Source organism: Gnatocerus cornutus, chromosome 4, assembly GCF_029298725.1.
Source record: "Gnatocerus cornutus isolate USDA-ARS CGAHR chromosome 4, icGnaCorn1.1, whole genome shotgun sequence".
Classification (NCBI taxonomy): Eukaryota; Metazoa; Arthropoda; class Insecta; order Coleoptera; family Tenebrionidae; genus Gnatocerus; species Gnatocerus cornutus.
This window is the reverse complement of record NC_142236.1, coordinates 698,987-712,503: the sequence shown is the minus strand read 5'-3', so window position 1 is coordinate 712,503 and position 13,517 is coordinate 698,987. Positions and strand designations below refer to the sequence as shown.

At 36.5% G+C, this 13,517-nt stretch overlaps 1 protein-coding gene across 9 annotated transcripts in view; it reads right to left on the bottom strand.

The window, feature by feature from the left end:
• Positions 1-13,517, bottom strand: part of LOC148175692 (GTPase-activating Rap/Ran-GAP domain-like protein 3) — a 32,311-nt gene that overhangs the window by 755 nt on the left and 18,039 nt on the right. For 7 of the 9 annotated variants that reach the window (XM_088034063.1, XM_088034064.1, XM_088034065.1 and 4 more), the window contains 12 exons: positions 6,884-6,953; positions 5,453-5,536; positions 5,267-5,348; positions 4,864-5,217; positions 4,489-4,818; positions 3,880-4,145; positions 2,418-2,727; positions 2,134-2,370; positions 1,927-2,060; positions 1,409-1,649; positions 1,271-1,357; positions 984-1,217 (listed from right to left, as the gene is read on the bottom strand). In XM_088034063.1, coding sequence (XP_087890189.1) covers positions 984-1,217; positions 1,271-1,357; positions 1,409-1,649; positions 1,927-2,060; positions 2,134-2,370; positions 2,418-2,727; positions 3,880-4,145; positions 4,489-4,818; positions 4,864-5,217; positions 5,267-5,348; positions 5,453-5,536; positions 6,884-6,953 — 2,429 coding nt within the window. The remainder of the gene's footprint in view (positions 1-983; positions 1,218-1,270; positions 1,358-1,408; positions 1,650-1,926; positions 2,061-2,133; positions 2,371-2,417; positions 2,728-3,879; positions 4,146-4,488; positions 4,819-4,863; positions 5,218-5,266; positions 5,349-5,452; positions 5,537-6,883; positions 6,954-13,517) is intronic. The other 2 variants (XM_088034067.1, XM_088034071.1) reach the window with 1 other exon arrangement.

Sequence of the window (13,517 nt, the reverse complement as noted above, 5' to 3'; positions counted from 1 at the left end):
GCTAACATGGAGAGAAAAGTAACATAGAAATTTGAATTTTATTATTTTTCTGCGTTCTCAAGCCTTCCAATTAAATTTGGTCAGTGGTGGATTGTGCTTCAAGAGGTTCTTAATACGAGAGTTTTTTTTTAAGATCAGATGTTGTAGTGGGATTATGTAAAAAAATCGTATTAAAGACGTGAGATTTCAAATTTACTGCTCCCAATTTTACTGAAAAAACAACATTGTCTAAGGTAACCTTACTTTTTAAATTTATTGGTACGTAGATAATTTTCAATCACTGTTTTCAAGGTGATTTGAAATTTGCGCAAAATTCTGCGAAAAATGAGCTAAACATAAGCGAGATATCGATATCAAAAGTTTGGTAAAGTTTTAGTCATAAATTTTCGCAAAAAAATGCAACTTTCGACTTTTGAAAAATCTAAAACGATTTTTTATGTAAAAATCGCGAGAAAAACAATAATTATAACCCAAGATACTGAGCACCAATTTTTATTGCGCACTTACACAATCTTTTTCGAGCGGGAAATTTAAAATTTTCTATTTTTTCACTTATATCGTAATAATACAGACTTTTAAAAATAGCTCCCATGACAAGAATTCATTTTCTAAAGTACAATCCGCTATTCACCAAATTTAGTTAGAATGTTAGGCATAGCAGGAAAAAAAATAAAATTCAATCGCCCAATGTTCTGCGGAACGCCCGATACGTTTTAAAAATCTAAAATCTAATTTCACGTTTTAAACATTTTTCCTTTTAATTAATTGAAGAGCATCTGCTTGTTTATTGGGCAATTTAATAAACTGAAACGTAAAACTTTTTTGCGACTATAATATTACCTAATTAAGTTCATGAATTAAAAGCTAATGGACGTCTAGAAATCCAACGCTAAACAAATAAAATTTTATCGATCACCAGGTGAAAGCATCATCTTTTTAAGTGCGCTGAGTTTTTTTGAAATCTCCCAGCGCCCATTGCTTACCATTAGGACTTGATGGAGGCGACAGTTTTTGCAGATCTTGTTGTCGATCAACAACTAATCTATCCGGTTTATTGGGAAAAAATTCCGGTGCTGTAGTGGCAAAAAAAATGTCGTTTTTCCCCGCAACAAATTGCAGCTTTGGCATCGACATCGTGTGAACGAGATTTCCATTCACAATAAGTCGAATCTCCATGGAATTGCTCGTGAATGCCACAACATAAGGAAAAGCGCACACTGAAATTACAACAGACATTTAGGATTTGGCCACCTTTCGTCTGCCGCCTCACCAATATCTGTAGGCACTGAGTTCCAATGAAAATCGAACTCTGTCGTGGACGAATTCTCTTCGTTTATTTTCTGAAAGTGGCATGTATCTGCAACAAGCGACAAGTTAAATTGCTTTTTCCTTAAGAGGACGGCCGTACGATTGTAACAGAGTAATAGCTGGATTTCTTGGTCTTCGTATAAATCGAGGGCTGTCACTAAGTGGGCTTTTGTGCCTTCGACAGTGTGGAGATGTTGTGCGTAGCCGGAGCGGCCGTTTACGATGTCCCAGTGATTTTTATAGCCCACACAAACTAAAATATCGCCTGGAGAGGGAGAATTGGGACTCCAGCCGTTGTCCAGTATTGTCATCAACGTCGGGGTTTCGTTTAAATTCAGCTCCTTGAAAAAATATCAACGCTTTTACCATGTCATTATCAGATTTATTAACAAAACGTAATTTTAAAATCGATTTTTTGCGTCGAAATCCCGGCGCGTTGTATCAATTTATGGAAGAAGGGCAAGGACTCGTTCGCTTTATAGCTCATAGAAAATTTTCAATTTCATCGCCGTTATTGAAATAGAGATGAAAATGCCGAAAAAAGGTCGCCGTCGAAATTAGAGCTCGACGAGTAAAATCAATATTTACACGTCTAATTTTTAATCAGTAATCACTTACCCAGAGAAATGTGAAACCTTCCACCGTGTCCGTGTCGCTGGAAGGACACCAAGCGGTCCACGCCGCCGAGTGCTTCCATTGGAACATGATTAACTTTCTGCCGATCGCGACGCACATCCGAAGTCTAGCGCCTCCTGAAAAATGCCAATTAAACTTCCTAATGAAATTTCTTTTGTGTTAAAAACGCTTTTAAAATCACCGACGCACCCGCTCTAGAAAGCGCGTAAAGATGAGTGCCTCTGGTTCTTTCCAATCGATGCTCCTTGATGTCCAATCGACACCTCGCCTGGTTCAGAGTGTCAATCTGCGACAATCTAAAGACGTAGATTTTCCCCTCTTTGTTCGATTGACCTGCTCGCAGAAGCATAATGCCGTGGGGCTCAATAACGCTCAGTTGTTTGACTTGCAGCGAGCGATCAAAGACCAATCGATGCGAACTCCCATCTGCAAATTTATTATTATTTCGGAAAATGTTAAACAGGTGGACGAACCCTCAACAACGAAGACTCCTTCCTCGGTGCCGATCACCAACTTCCCATCCCCCCACGAATCCGCGCAGACAATGGGATGATCCGGGAACACGGGATAGAAGCAACTGGCCTCCCACGGCGACCTTTTGAAGACAGTCCCGGAGGTTCCCGTGGAGGCGAGGCTTGTCGGAGCGTCTCCTCGAACGATAGCTTCCAATTTCAAGGCTTGTCCGATCCGGACAAACTCGATTTGTCTGGAATCCTCCTTCAGACGGGAATGTCGGGGGGTTTCCGCCAACACGTCGGAAAACGCGCGGCGGTTTAGCATGGTCTAGAAAAAAAAGGAAAAAAAAACGCGTGGGAGGCGATCATGCTTGATGGATTTCCCCGAACCCGAAGATTAGAAGCGGCGAGGTGGAAGGTGTGGTATTTTTATCGTATGAAACAATTCTCGATGCACAAATAACTTAACTGTTTAAAAGGAAAACGAATGGCTTCGTCTTGTATACACAGCAATTTGTTATTCAAATGAAATTTTATAAGTGTAGACGTCTGCAGGCTTCTTTGGAGAATAAAGCAAAAGGAAAATTTACGGCGACTTCTCAGCTCGTCTAATTTTGTTTGTCTTGTAGGAAAAAACAAAGAGCCTGACAAAACGGAAAAGTTTCTAATTTCATTTTAATTGCACGGATTGTTTGGCACCGATGGCTATGTAAATCCATTAATTTCTAAGTTAGAGATATGAAAATTGGTGCACCTATACTTCAAATTCCTTTATTCATTGCACCAAACTAGAAAGTTATAGAACAGGGTGCAACAATTTTAGGAATTTTTATTTTACGGATGAACCCAAAATTCAAAATCAAAGTCCAACATTTTTACAGTTAAAGTAATAAAATTTGGTGGACTTATCACTTTAGATTTGTTTATTATTTGTCTTAAATTATCGATTTTTAGAGCAAAACTGAAAAGTTTTGGAATTTTTTGTAGACGCAAAAATTCAAAATTTTCGATTTAATTTGGTATATCAATCAATTTTTAAGTTAGTGTCGTGATATTTTAAGGCTGATACGCTCAAATAAGTCAATTAACTGTTCCATATTTCAGAATTTCCAAACAAGGAAAAAGAATTTTAGGAATTTTTATTTTATGGACGAATTCAAAATTCAATTTTTTTTGAAAATTATGTAAGTACAACATTTCTACAGTGAAAGTAATGAAATCTGTTTAATTATTTTTTTGTTATTTTTTTTGCTTGTTTTCAGAGTTTTTTATTTATATTTAAGCCTTTTTTAATTTGTTTTATTCGATTTTTGCTTACAATAAAGTTTAATTTTTTGTTTGTTTCCTTTAACTTGAGTTTTATTCATCTTCAAGACTTTTTTTAATTCCCGTTTTATTTTATTTTATTAAATTTTTGCCGACAATATTTTTTTTGTACCAACCCCCAGAATTATCCGTGAAAAACCCCCAGAAAACTCACCATCCTGGCGTCCGGCATGTGTTCCGAATACAAATCCTTGATGAGCATATCCAGCGTCCTCTCCCGTTTCCTCGCAAACGTTGGGGTTTCAAACGTCGCCTTTTCCCCGTTAATTAATTTCACCAGCAAAAAATCTCGGAAGAGATGCGGCTCTCGAAACACTGGCGGACAAGGTAGACTTGGGCCAAATAAGGGAACAGCTTCGTCCGAAAACACAGACAAACGATATTGATTCTCCCGGTCCACACTTACCACTGCGAACACGTCTGGATTGTGTTAAGGGTGCAACGTTTTTAGGGCGAAAGTTTGACGAAAAGGTGGATGGAGCTATTAAATATGTAATTGGAGGGATGCGAGATTTGTGAGACAAAGAGGTTGGAAGTTTGGCAAGTTCTAATGATGATGATGATGATGATCGTACGGATTTGAATGTCTAAAGACGAAAGATCAATCAATGTCGATTCCAAGTATCAATGAAACCGAGTCTTAAATAATTCCCATTGTCTTACTACTTTACTTATTTATAGTCCTGATCGATGCCGCTAATTTTGTAAAACCCGCCAACGCGTGAACTAGAAAATTCCAAGGATTTAACCCCATAAAGGATACGTGTAAACTGCGACTTGATGCACGTGGGGTTGAAAAGTGCATGTGCAGTTTCCGAATCGGTGGGATTGTCCGCATCGACGAACACAATGTTCACTATATCGTTTCCGATGTGTCTCTTCCGTTCCACCTGCTGCCGATTGTCTCTAGAATACGGCAACAACGTGGAAACATGAAACATAATTTCATGGCCTTGGTAAATCGTGTACACGGAGAATTTTCCGGTCATGTCGCCCTTATTATCGAGGCCTCCTCGGTACTTATCCCACCCTTTCAACTTGATTTTGTCCCCCAGCAGTGAGAGAAATTTCTCGAATTTCATGCTCCCGTTCTCTGAAATTTAACAATGAAGAAAGGAGGTGATTGTCCAGGTCTTACCATTGCTGAGGATGTCGTCGTCGCTGCTCTGGCCGCTCTTCATGAAGATGACGCCAAACTTGAAGTTCACCGAGCCTTCCTGCTCCTCTAATAGTAATAAGTCTTTTTGGATATCAGGCGAGAAGATCTCTTTTGGTCCTTTATCAACTCGGTCCATGTTGGGGAAATTCGAGAGGATTTGCTTCACAGTGAGGACTTTATTTTGGGCGATGGGTATGGAGATTTTTTGCGCCCCCGTTTTCTTGAATAAAATCGCTCTATAGAGAAGGGTGCAGGTGCTGTTGTCTTCATTCAAAACAATGCTCAGGAAGAACGGAACTTTGTCGTTATCGAGCCCGACGTAGTTTTGATGCACTAAAAAGAAAATTGCGCCGTTCGATCAAACGAAATTATCTCAACTTACGTTTTCCGAGGAAATATTTAAAGTACCATCTCGTTTGATACTCGGGATTTTCAAGGACTGGTGTGCGCGGTGACCCGAACATCTGGAAAAAAGTCGAGTTTGTGCTTGATAATCAAAGGAAATTCAAAAGAATGTAAAACAGAGCGGTCACTGTAAACACACCCTGAATCAACAAGATTCACTGACCTCATCTTTCTCTCCGGGAGAGTCTCCGTTTTCTATTCGGAATCTCCTGCAATGCTCCTGGCCGTCGTTTTCAGGCTGCTGCAACTGAAAGAGTTAAAATAGATTCAGTGCTTAACTCGAAAGCTCATTAAAGAGGAATCAGAGTAAATGCTCAAGTATTGGAGGTGATTGGAAATCTGTTTTTGTGGGAAATAAAGCGTCGCGTGATGTTTGCGTTTAACGGAATAAATTAATTATTGCTAAATGTGTGTTTTAGGGAATCAAATATCGATCCTCACTTTTATTGTGGGGGCTGTTGTACTTTTTTACAAGCATTCAGAGACAATGTTGAAGGGAAGCCAATCAAATTAAAATCAGTCAAGAAAAATGAATTGGAATTTAATTTTGTTTTCGTATATTCATAGAGTTCACGGCCAAATCTTTGTTTAGTCATTTTAATTTAACAGAAAAAAAGGAATTTTATAGATTTTTTATCGTGTAATTCGTTCTTTTTAGAAAAGTTGCAGTCGCGGTGTCTTGTGAATTAGGTTTTGGGGTACAAAAGTGATCGCTGCAGTTCTGCCAATGTAACGAGTCGAAGTTCAATTCGTTTCTTACCGTTTTTAAAGCAGTTTAAGAGCTTGCACTAATTAATTACGTAATTTTGATGGACAATTTTTTATGTCAAAATTGTCAAATGTCAAAATCTGGAGGATAATGTTGCCAACCCTGTCACCTTAAAATTTCCAAAGGTAACTCATCAAAATTCCAACTTATTATCGCTACCAACCTTGTCATTTTAAAATTTCTAAAGAAAGACCAACCTTAAATCAAAAATAACTGTGAAAGTGGGCATTTGCACCCTAAACCGACTGTAGCCAGTTTAAAGAAAAGTAAAAACAGTCGATTTAGCTCGCAAATGTTCATTATCGCAGTTATTTCTTTATTTAAGGTTTACTTTGGAAATTTTAAGATGACAAGGTTGGTAGAAATAATTTCCCTAAATTTGACAGTTGTGGATTTTGACAAGAAATATAGTGCGTATTTAGTTAGCGCGAGTCTTTAAAAATGTCCCAAGTGAAGTAAAATTCAGAGGCGACTGCTGCTGAAAAACGGTAAGTTTTCCCCAGCGCCTCCACCATTTTTCTTCAAATCTAAGTGCGCAATAACAGCTCTAAAACTCGCCCTTGCTTAAATAATTCCGTTCGTTCGCGAATTTGTTGTATTTATCGGACCATGTTCTGCCAACTTGAGCGGAAACCGCATTAAAACTAGAATTACCCGCTGTACAATTTATGAAATTCCAAGCTGGGCTTCGTTTTTGCCGTATTTTCTCCCGAGTTAATTTCGCCGTGTTGTGTAAACAATCTTTTTCCACATTCATCATCCCTTGATAATTTTAAAGTGATAGATCTCACCAACTTTACCTGAATAGATCATAATTTATCTTACCTGCTCAACGGAGCCGTAATAGCGTCTAGAGAAAACTCCGCGACGAGATATGAGATCACTGGCTGTTGAGCTGAAATAAAGAAAAAGAAGTGGTGATCATTCAAAGTTTGCGAAAGTAACATTCTACATAAATTTTCTTCGCGTTGTGGAGGAGTGTCGGAAAATTCCGGCGTTTGTTGAGTTGTAAACAAGCAATTTGCAATTACACCTTGGATTTTCGTGGGAATTAAAACCGGGAAACTGCTCCGTCTAAAATCGTGTCCAAATTTTCCTAATTACTTTAGTTGGTTTATCTGACCTATTTCAGAGGAAAATACAACAAGTCTGTTTATTCCAACTGCAACAAATGCACGAAATTTCTTTTTTCGCGGCGGTTATTTTTATCTCGTAATAAGATTAGAAATCGCACGAGTTGGCAGGAATAAACAGGATTACCTGTTTATACAAACGTATATTGATTCGTTAAATATTTAAAGAGAAGTATCAATGTTGCGAGTTGAGACTAATAGCAGCGTTTATCCTTTCGGTGATTACACATTCCCAGATTGGAAATTTTATTGGTGTTCCGGGAATTAGACCGAATTAATTGCGTCATCAAATCAACTGTAACAAACATGCATCTGTACAGATAAAAAATTCACCAGAGAGTAATGGAATTTGAAATATGGCTAAATTTAAGCTTCTTTTATTAGATTTGTTACTGTTATCTCTATGTAAATAAGTGACTAACCTACTTTTTTATAACCGGCATAAAGTAATTAATGAGACTTCCTAAAACGTAAAAACACCCGCATAAGCGCTGAATTTGCATTAACATTACAGTTTGGATCGATAAAGTTACAAACCGCTTTCTATAGTAACCTCATTATATCGGCCCCAATCAGTTTTTAGGAAACTTTGCGGCAACATTAATTAATTAAACTCTTTCGCGACGCTGAATTTTAGGTAGGCAAACTTATCTCTTCTAATTTCGTTCGGGAAGTTTAGATCTAATTCTGCTCATCAGGTATTCCATTTAATGCGTTTATAGTCTGGATCCTAATTTCCAACTCCAAAACTGTTGTTGCTACAGTTATGGACAAGTTTTTAATTGGTTTTCATGCGAGAGAATATGACAATTGAGTTAGAGAGAAAGTTTACTTATCAGTTTGATGATTTTCGGAGAAACTGCCTCTTGCCTTTACAGTTTAACTAGAGATCGAACGTTAATTACTATTGTAAAAGCAAACTACACCCGTCAAATCCTGTTGGAAATTGAACACAGTTTGCTAATTAAGTCGAGCTGTCTTTCTTTGAAGTTGCAAACAGTTGCAGATGATGGGGGATTTTTCCCCAATCCCGGAAGCTCCTTTAACACTTTGCGACAGCCCCCTAAGTGCTCCCCACATTTGGTCATTTACCTTTCCACTGGTGTTTGCATGCTCAATAATTTACACCGACAGACAATTCAGTTTACCGTCTTTAAATTCTTCCACTTTCACTCCGAGCGAGCAAACAAATCAACCTCGTGGTTAAGCAAACAAGAAAATATTCTACACGTGTCCAAAAATAGCATCATCCAGAAAATCGAAGCAATTAAAACTTGAGAACAATATCCAATCGATCGTGATTTATTCGCTGCGGAAACGAGAGATAGCACCTGCACTGCGCTGAAATTGCCTTTCATAGAAAAAATGTGTTGTGGTAAACCAACCCAATGGTAAAGACCAGCAACAAGACATTGTTACTTGACACGAAATGTTGGGTGTTACGGCGGTATCGACCTATTTCAGGGAGCGCGAGACAGAATTGGGGGCGGATTCCCATTCAAGCGGATAGAAAAACAGAAGTCAAAGGGAGGTTAAATGTCATACAATTTATAGAATTGAATTTTACTCGAGAGATATAAATCGCCATTTAGCTGCAGAAGCGAGTTTTCTTGAAAGGCGGTCATTACACCTTCTGAAGAGAATCAAGGTGGCCCGGCGCATCCACCATTTTTACAAAGTTTTAATTTTTTTGTTACGTCGCCCGGATCATGGATTTTGAACGTAAATAAAATATGGAGTTAAACAAGCAAATATCATCTCATTTTTATACTCCCTCGGGTGGAAGGAACTTAAAAAAATGTGTTCTTCAAGGACCCGGATTTCTTCATAAAGAGTATAATACTCTGTGTTTCAAAAAGATTGTCGTCTAGTCGCTTATAATTTTCCGCTTTACAAAGATAAAATATTTGTTTGTGTTTTTCAAAAAAAAGTAGAAAACTGATCTAGGACATCTTTAGTCACGAGTTTATTAAGAAATTCGCTCCGCTCGTGTTTAATGCAGTTGACAAACGTGTTATGTACAATACTTTTTGTACGACCTCAAATTCAAAACAAATTTTAGTTATAGATGAGGCAATGCGTTTAAAATGTCAGTTAGCATCACTAAGATGCCAACTTAAAACGTCATTTAAAACCCGAGAGTAGAAAAAGAAGTATAATAATCCTAGTTAAAGCAGGTGTTAGCATCGCATTACAACAGAAAGCTTTGACACGTCTCGATGGAATTAATCGTGCAACGCTAAAACCTACATGAACGTGATATTATCTCAGCGAGCTTACATCGCTACATTACTCTTTAAAAGCACAAGTTAATTAATCCACTATTTAATTTAAAGATAATCCTCGCCGAAGTCTGCACTTTTATTCGGATCCGCGCCATGAAAATTTTACGCCGCGACATATCGAACTGTCGGAAAGTCAGTAAAGGTGTTATGCTCTGTAATTCAGAGATAACACAGCTCTTTGTTGGTTATTAAATCAAATCGGTTTTCAAGTTATTGATGCGTGCGACAATTTAACGACGGAAGGAAAAATGGTAATAAAGGAAGCGGAGTCATCAAAAGTTTCAGCGGTAATTACCAGTTTAGTTTGTCGCGAACTTCTCCAGAAACAAATTGGGCGACACAATAGAAAACTTTCTTTAAATTTGCAGTCGCCGAAAGCTCTTACATGTTGCAAGTCACTTCAAAAGAATGGATATTAAATCTGCAGATATTGACGGTCTAAATCAACTCGCAGCGTTGTGCCCGGGGAAGAAATCGAAGAGAAAAATGTCGAATATTGCTCTTGTCGAGATTGATTTCCACACTTATTTTTATCTCTGGAATTTATTTCGCCCGGAGAGGTGTAAAGTGACCATTATTCTCCTGTCGGTTTAATTAGAAGGACGTTGCCAGCTTCTGTTATTATACATCAGTGTACGCAGAATTTTCCACAGATTCCAAATCTGACATTTAAATTCAGATCCGACAACAAATAACTGAGTTATAGCCGATGAAAGTTTCGGAAAGTTGATTTTCATTTTTTCTCATTTTTCGTAATTTTTAATGTTAAATATCTCGGAAACTATTTGAGATACTGAGATGCGGTTTGCGCCATTCTTTTTCTCGGCTCATTTTACGTTAGAAAATGTTCTCAAAAGTCCAAAATTCGATAGTCGTTTTTTCGCGAAAAAAAATTACAACTCAAACGATGAAAATTTTTCATTTTTTTTTTGCCATAACTCGTAAACCGTTTGTTTGATCGATCTCAAATTGGGCCAGTAAATAGATTTCGAGCTCCTCTTTCGAATGACATAATACAAGGTTCCAAACAAGTCGTGCTCAATATCTAGAAAACTATTCCAGATATTGGAATGCGGTTTGCGGCATCGTTTTTCTCGCGATTTTTTACATAAGAAATCGTTTTTAAATTTTCCAATAGTCAAAATTTGCAAATTTTCGCGAAAATTCATAATTAAAACTATAGCCAAACTTCTCATATCAATATCTCGCTTATTTTGCAGAGTAAACTTGAGTTATTATACATCAGTGAACGCAGAATTTTAGGCAGATTTCAAATCTGGGATTTAAATTCAGATACGACAACAAATAACTGAGTTATGGCCGATTAAAGTTTCGGATAGTTGATTTTCATTTTTTCTCATTTTTCCCAATTTTCAAAGTTAAATATCTCGGAAACTATTAGAGATATTGAGATGCGGTTTGCGCCATCGTTTTTCTCGGCTCATTTTACGTTAGAAAATGTGCTTAAAAGCCCAAAATTCGATAGTCGATTTTTCGCAAAAAAAAATTGCGACTCAAACGATGAAAATTTTTCATTTTTTTTAATTTTTGGCATAACTCGCAAACTATTTGTGCTATAGATCTCAAATTTGGCCAGTAGATAGATTTTAAGCTCCTCTTTCGACTGATATATAATTCAATGCTATTAAACGTCATTTTCATTTGGAAAACATTGATTGAAAATCACCCCAAAATGATGTTATCAAAACAGTTTTTGGCCAATACCTCGTTTATTTATTAAGCAAACTCAACAAATTTGGTCTCATTTTACGCAGAATTTCACGCTGAACCCAAAAATATGATAATTTTTTAAAATTTGTCAATAAATAACCGAGTTATGGCCGTTTGAAATTTTGGGTTGTCGCCAGATGGCCAAATTTTTGAAGGTTCCAAACAATTCGTGCTCAATATCTTGAAAACTATTCCAGATATTAGAATGCGGTTTGCGGCATCGTTTTTCTCGCGATTTTTTACATAAGAAATCGTTTTTAAATTTTCCAATAGTCGAAATTTGCAAATTTTCGCGAAAATTCATGATTAAAACTATACCCAAACTTCTCATATCAATATCTCGCCTATTTTTCAGAGTAAACTTGAGTTATTATACATCAGTGAACGCAGAATTTTACGCAGATTCCAAATCTGGGATTTAAATTCAGATCCGACAACAAATAACTGAGTTATGGCCGATCAAAGTTTCGGATAGTTGATTTTCATTTTTTCTCATTTTTCCCAATTTTCAAAGTTAAATATCTCGGAAACTATTAGAGATATTGAGATGCGGTTTGCGCCATCGTTTTTCTCGGCTCATTTTACGTTAGAAAATGTGCTTAAAAGCCCAAAATTTGATAGTCGATTTTTCGCAAAAAAAAATTGCGACTCAAACGATGAAAATTTTTCATTTTTTTTAATTTTTGGCATAACTCGCAAACTATTTGTCCTATAGATCTCAAATTTGGCCAGTAGATAGATTTTAAGCTCCTCTTTCGACTGATGTATAATTCAATGCTATTCAACGTCATTTTCATTTTGAAAACATTGATTGAAAATCGCCCTAAAATGATGTTTTTAAAACAGTTTTTGGCCAATACCTCGTTTATTTATTAAGTAAACTCAACAAATATGGGTCTCATTTTACGCAGAATTTCACGCTGAATCCAAAAATATGATAATTTTGTAATATTTGTCAATAAATAACCGAGTTATGGCCGTTTGAAATTTTGGGTTGTCGCCAGAGGGTCAAATTTTCGAAGGTTCGAAACAATTCATGCTCGATATCTCGGAAACTATTACAGATATTGGAATGCGGTTTGCGGCATTGTTTTTCTCGCGATTTTTTACATAAGAAATCGTTTTTAGATTTTCCAATAGTAGAAATTTACAAATTTTCGCGAAAATTCATGATTATATAACTATACCAAATTTCTCATATCGATATCTCGCTTATTTTTTAGAGTAAACTTGAGTTATTATACATCAGTGAACGCAGAATTTTACGCAGATTCCAAATCTGGGATTTAAATTCAGATACTACTGCAAATAACCGAGTTATGGGTGATTAAAATTTTGAAATGTTGATTTTTATTTTTTCTCATTTTTCCTTATTTTTAAAGTTAAATATCTCGGAAACTATTAGAGATATTGCGATGCGGTTTGCGCCATCGTTTTTTTCGGCTCATTTTACGTTAGAAAAAGTGGTTAAAAGCCCAAAATTCAATAGTCGATTTTTTGCGAAAAAAAAATCCGACTCAATCGATAAAAAATTTTCATTTTTTTTATTTTTGACCATAACTCGTAAACCGTTTGTTTGATCGATCTCGCATTGGGCCAGTAGATAGATTTCGAGCTCCTCGTTCGAATGATATATAATACAAAGGTATTAAACGTCGTTTTTACATTAAAAATAGTGATTGAAAATCACCCCAAAATGACCACTTCCAAACAGTTTTTGGTCAATGCTTTCTTTATTTCGTAGGTAAACTCAATAAATTTCGACTCATTTTACGCAGAATCTCACGCTGAATCCAAATCTAAAATTTGAATTCAGATCCGACAACAAATGTCTGAGTTATGGCCGTTTGAATTTTTGGGTTGTCGCCAGATGGCCAAATTTTTGAAGGTTCCAAACAATTCATGCTCGATATCTCGAAAACTATTTCAGATATTGGAATGCGGTTTGCGGCATCGTTTTTCTCGCAATTTTTTACATAAGAAATCGTTTTTAGATTTTCCAAAAGTCGAAATTTGCAAATTTTCGCAAAAATTCATGACTAAAACTATGGCCAAACTTCTCATATCGATATCTCGCTTATTTTTTAGAGTAAACTTGAGTTATTACACATCATTGTACGCAGAATTTTACGCAGATTCCAAATCTGAGATTTAAATTTAGATCCGACAACAAATAACTGAGTTATGGCCGATTAAAGTTTCGGATAGTTGATTTTCATTTTTTCTCATTTTTCCCAATTTTCAAAGTTAAATATCTCGGAAACTATTAGAGATATTGAGATGCGGTTTGCGCCATCGTTTTTCTCGGCT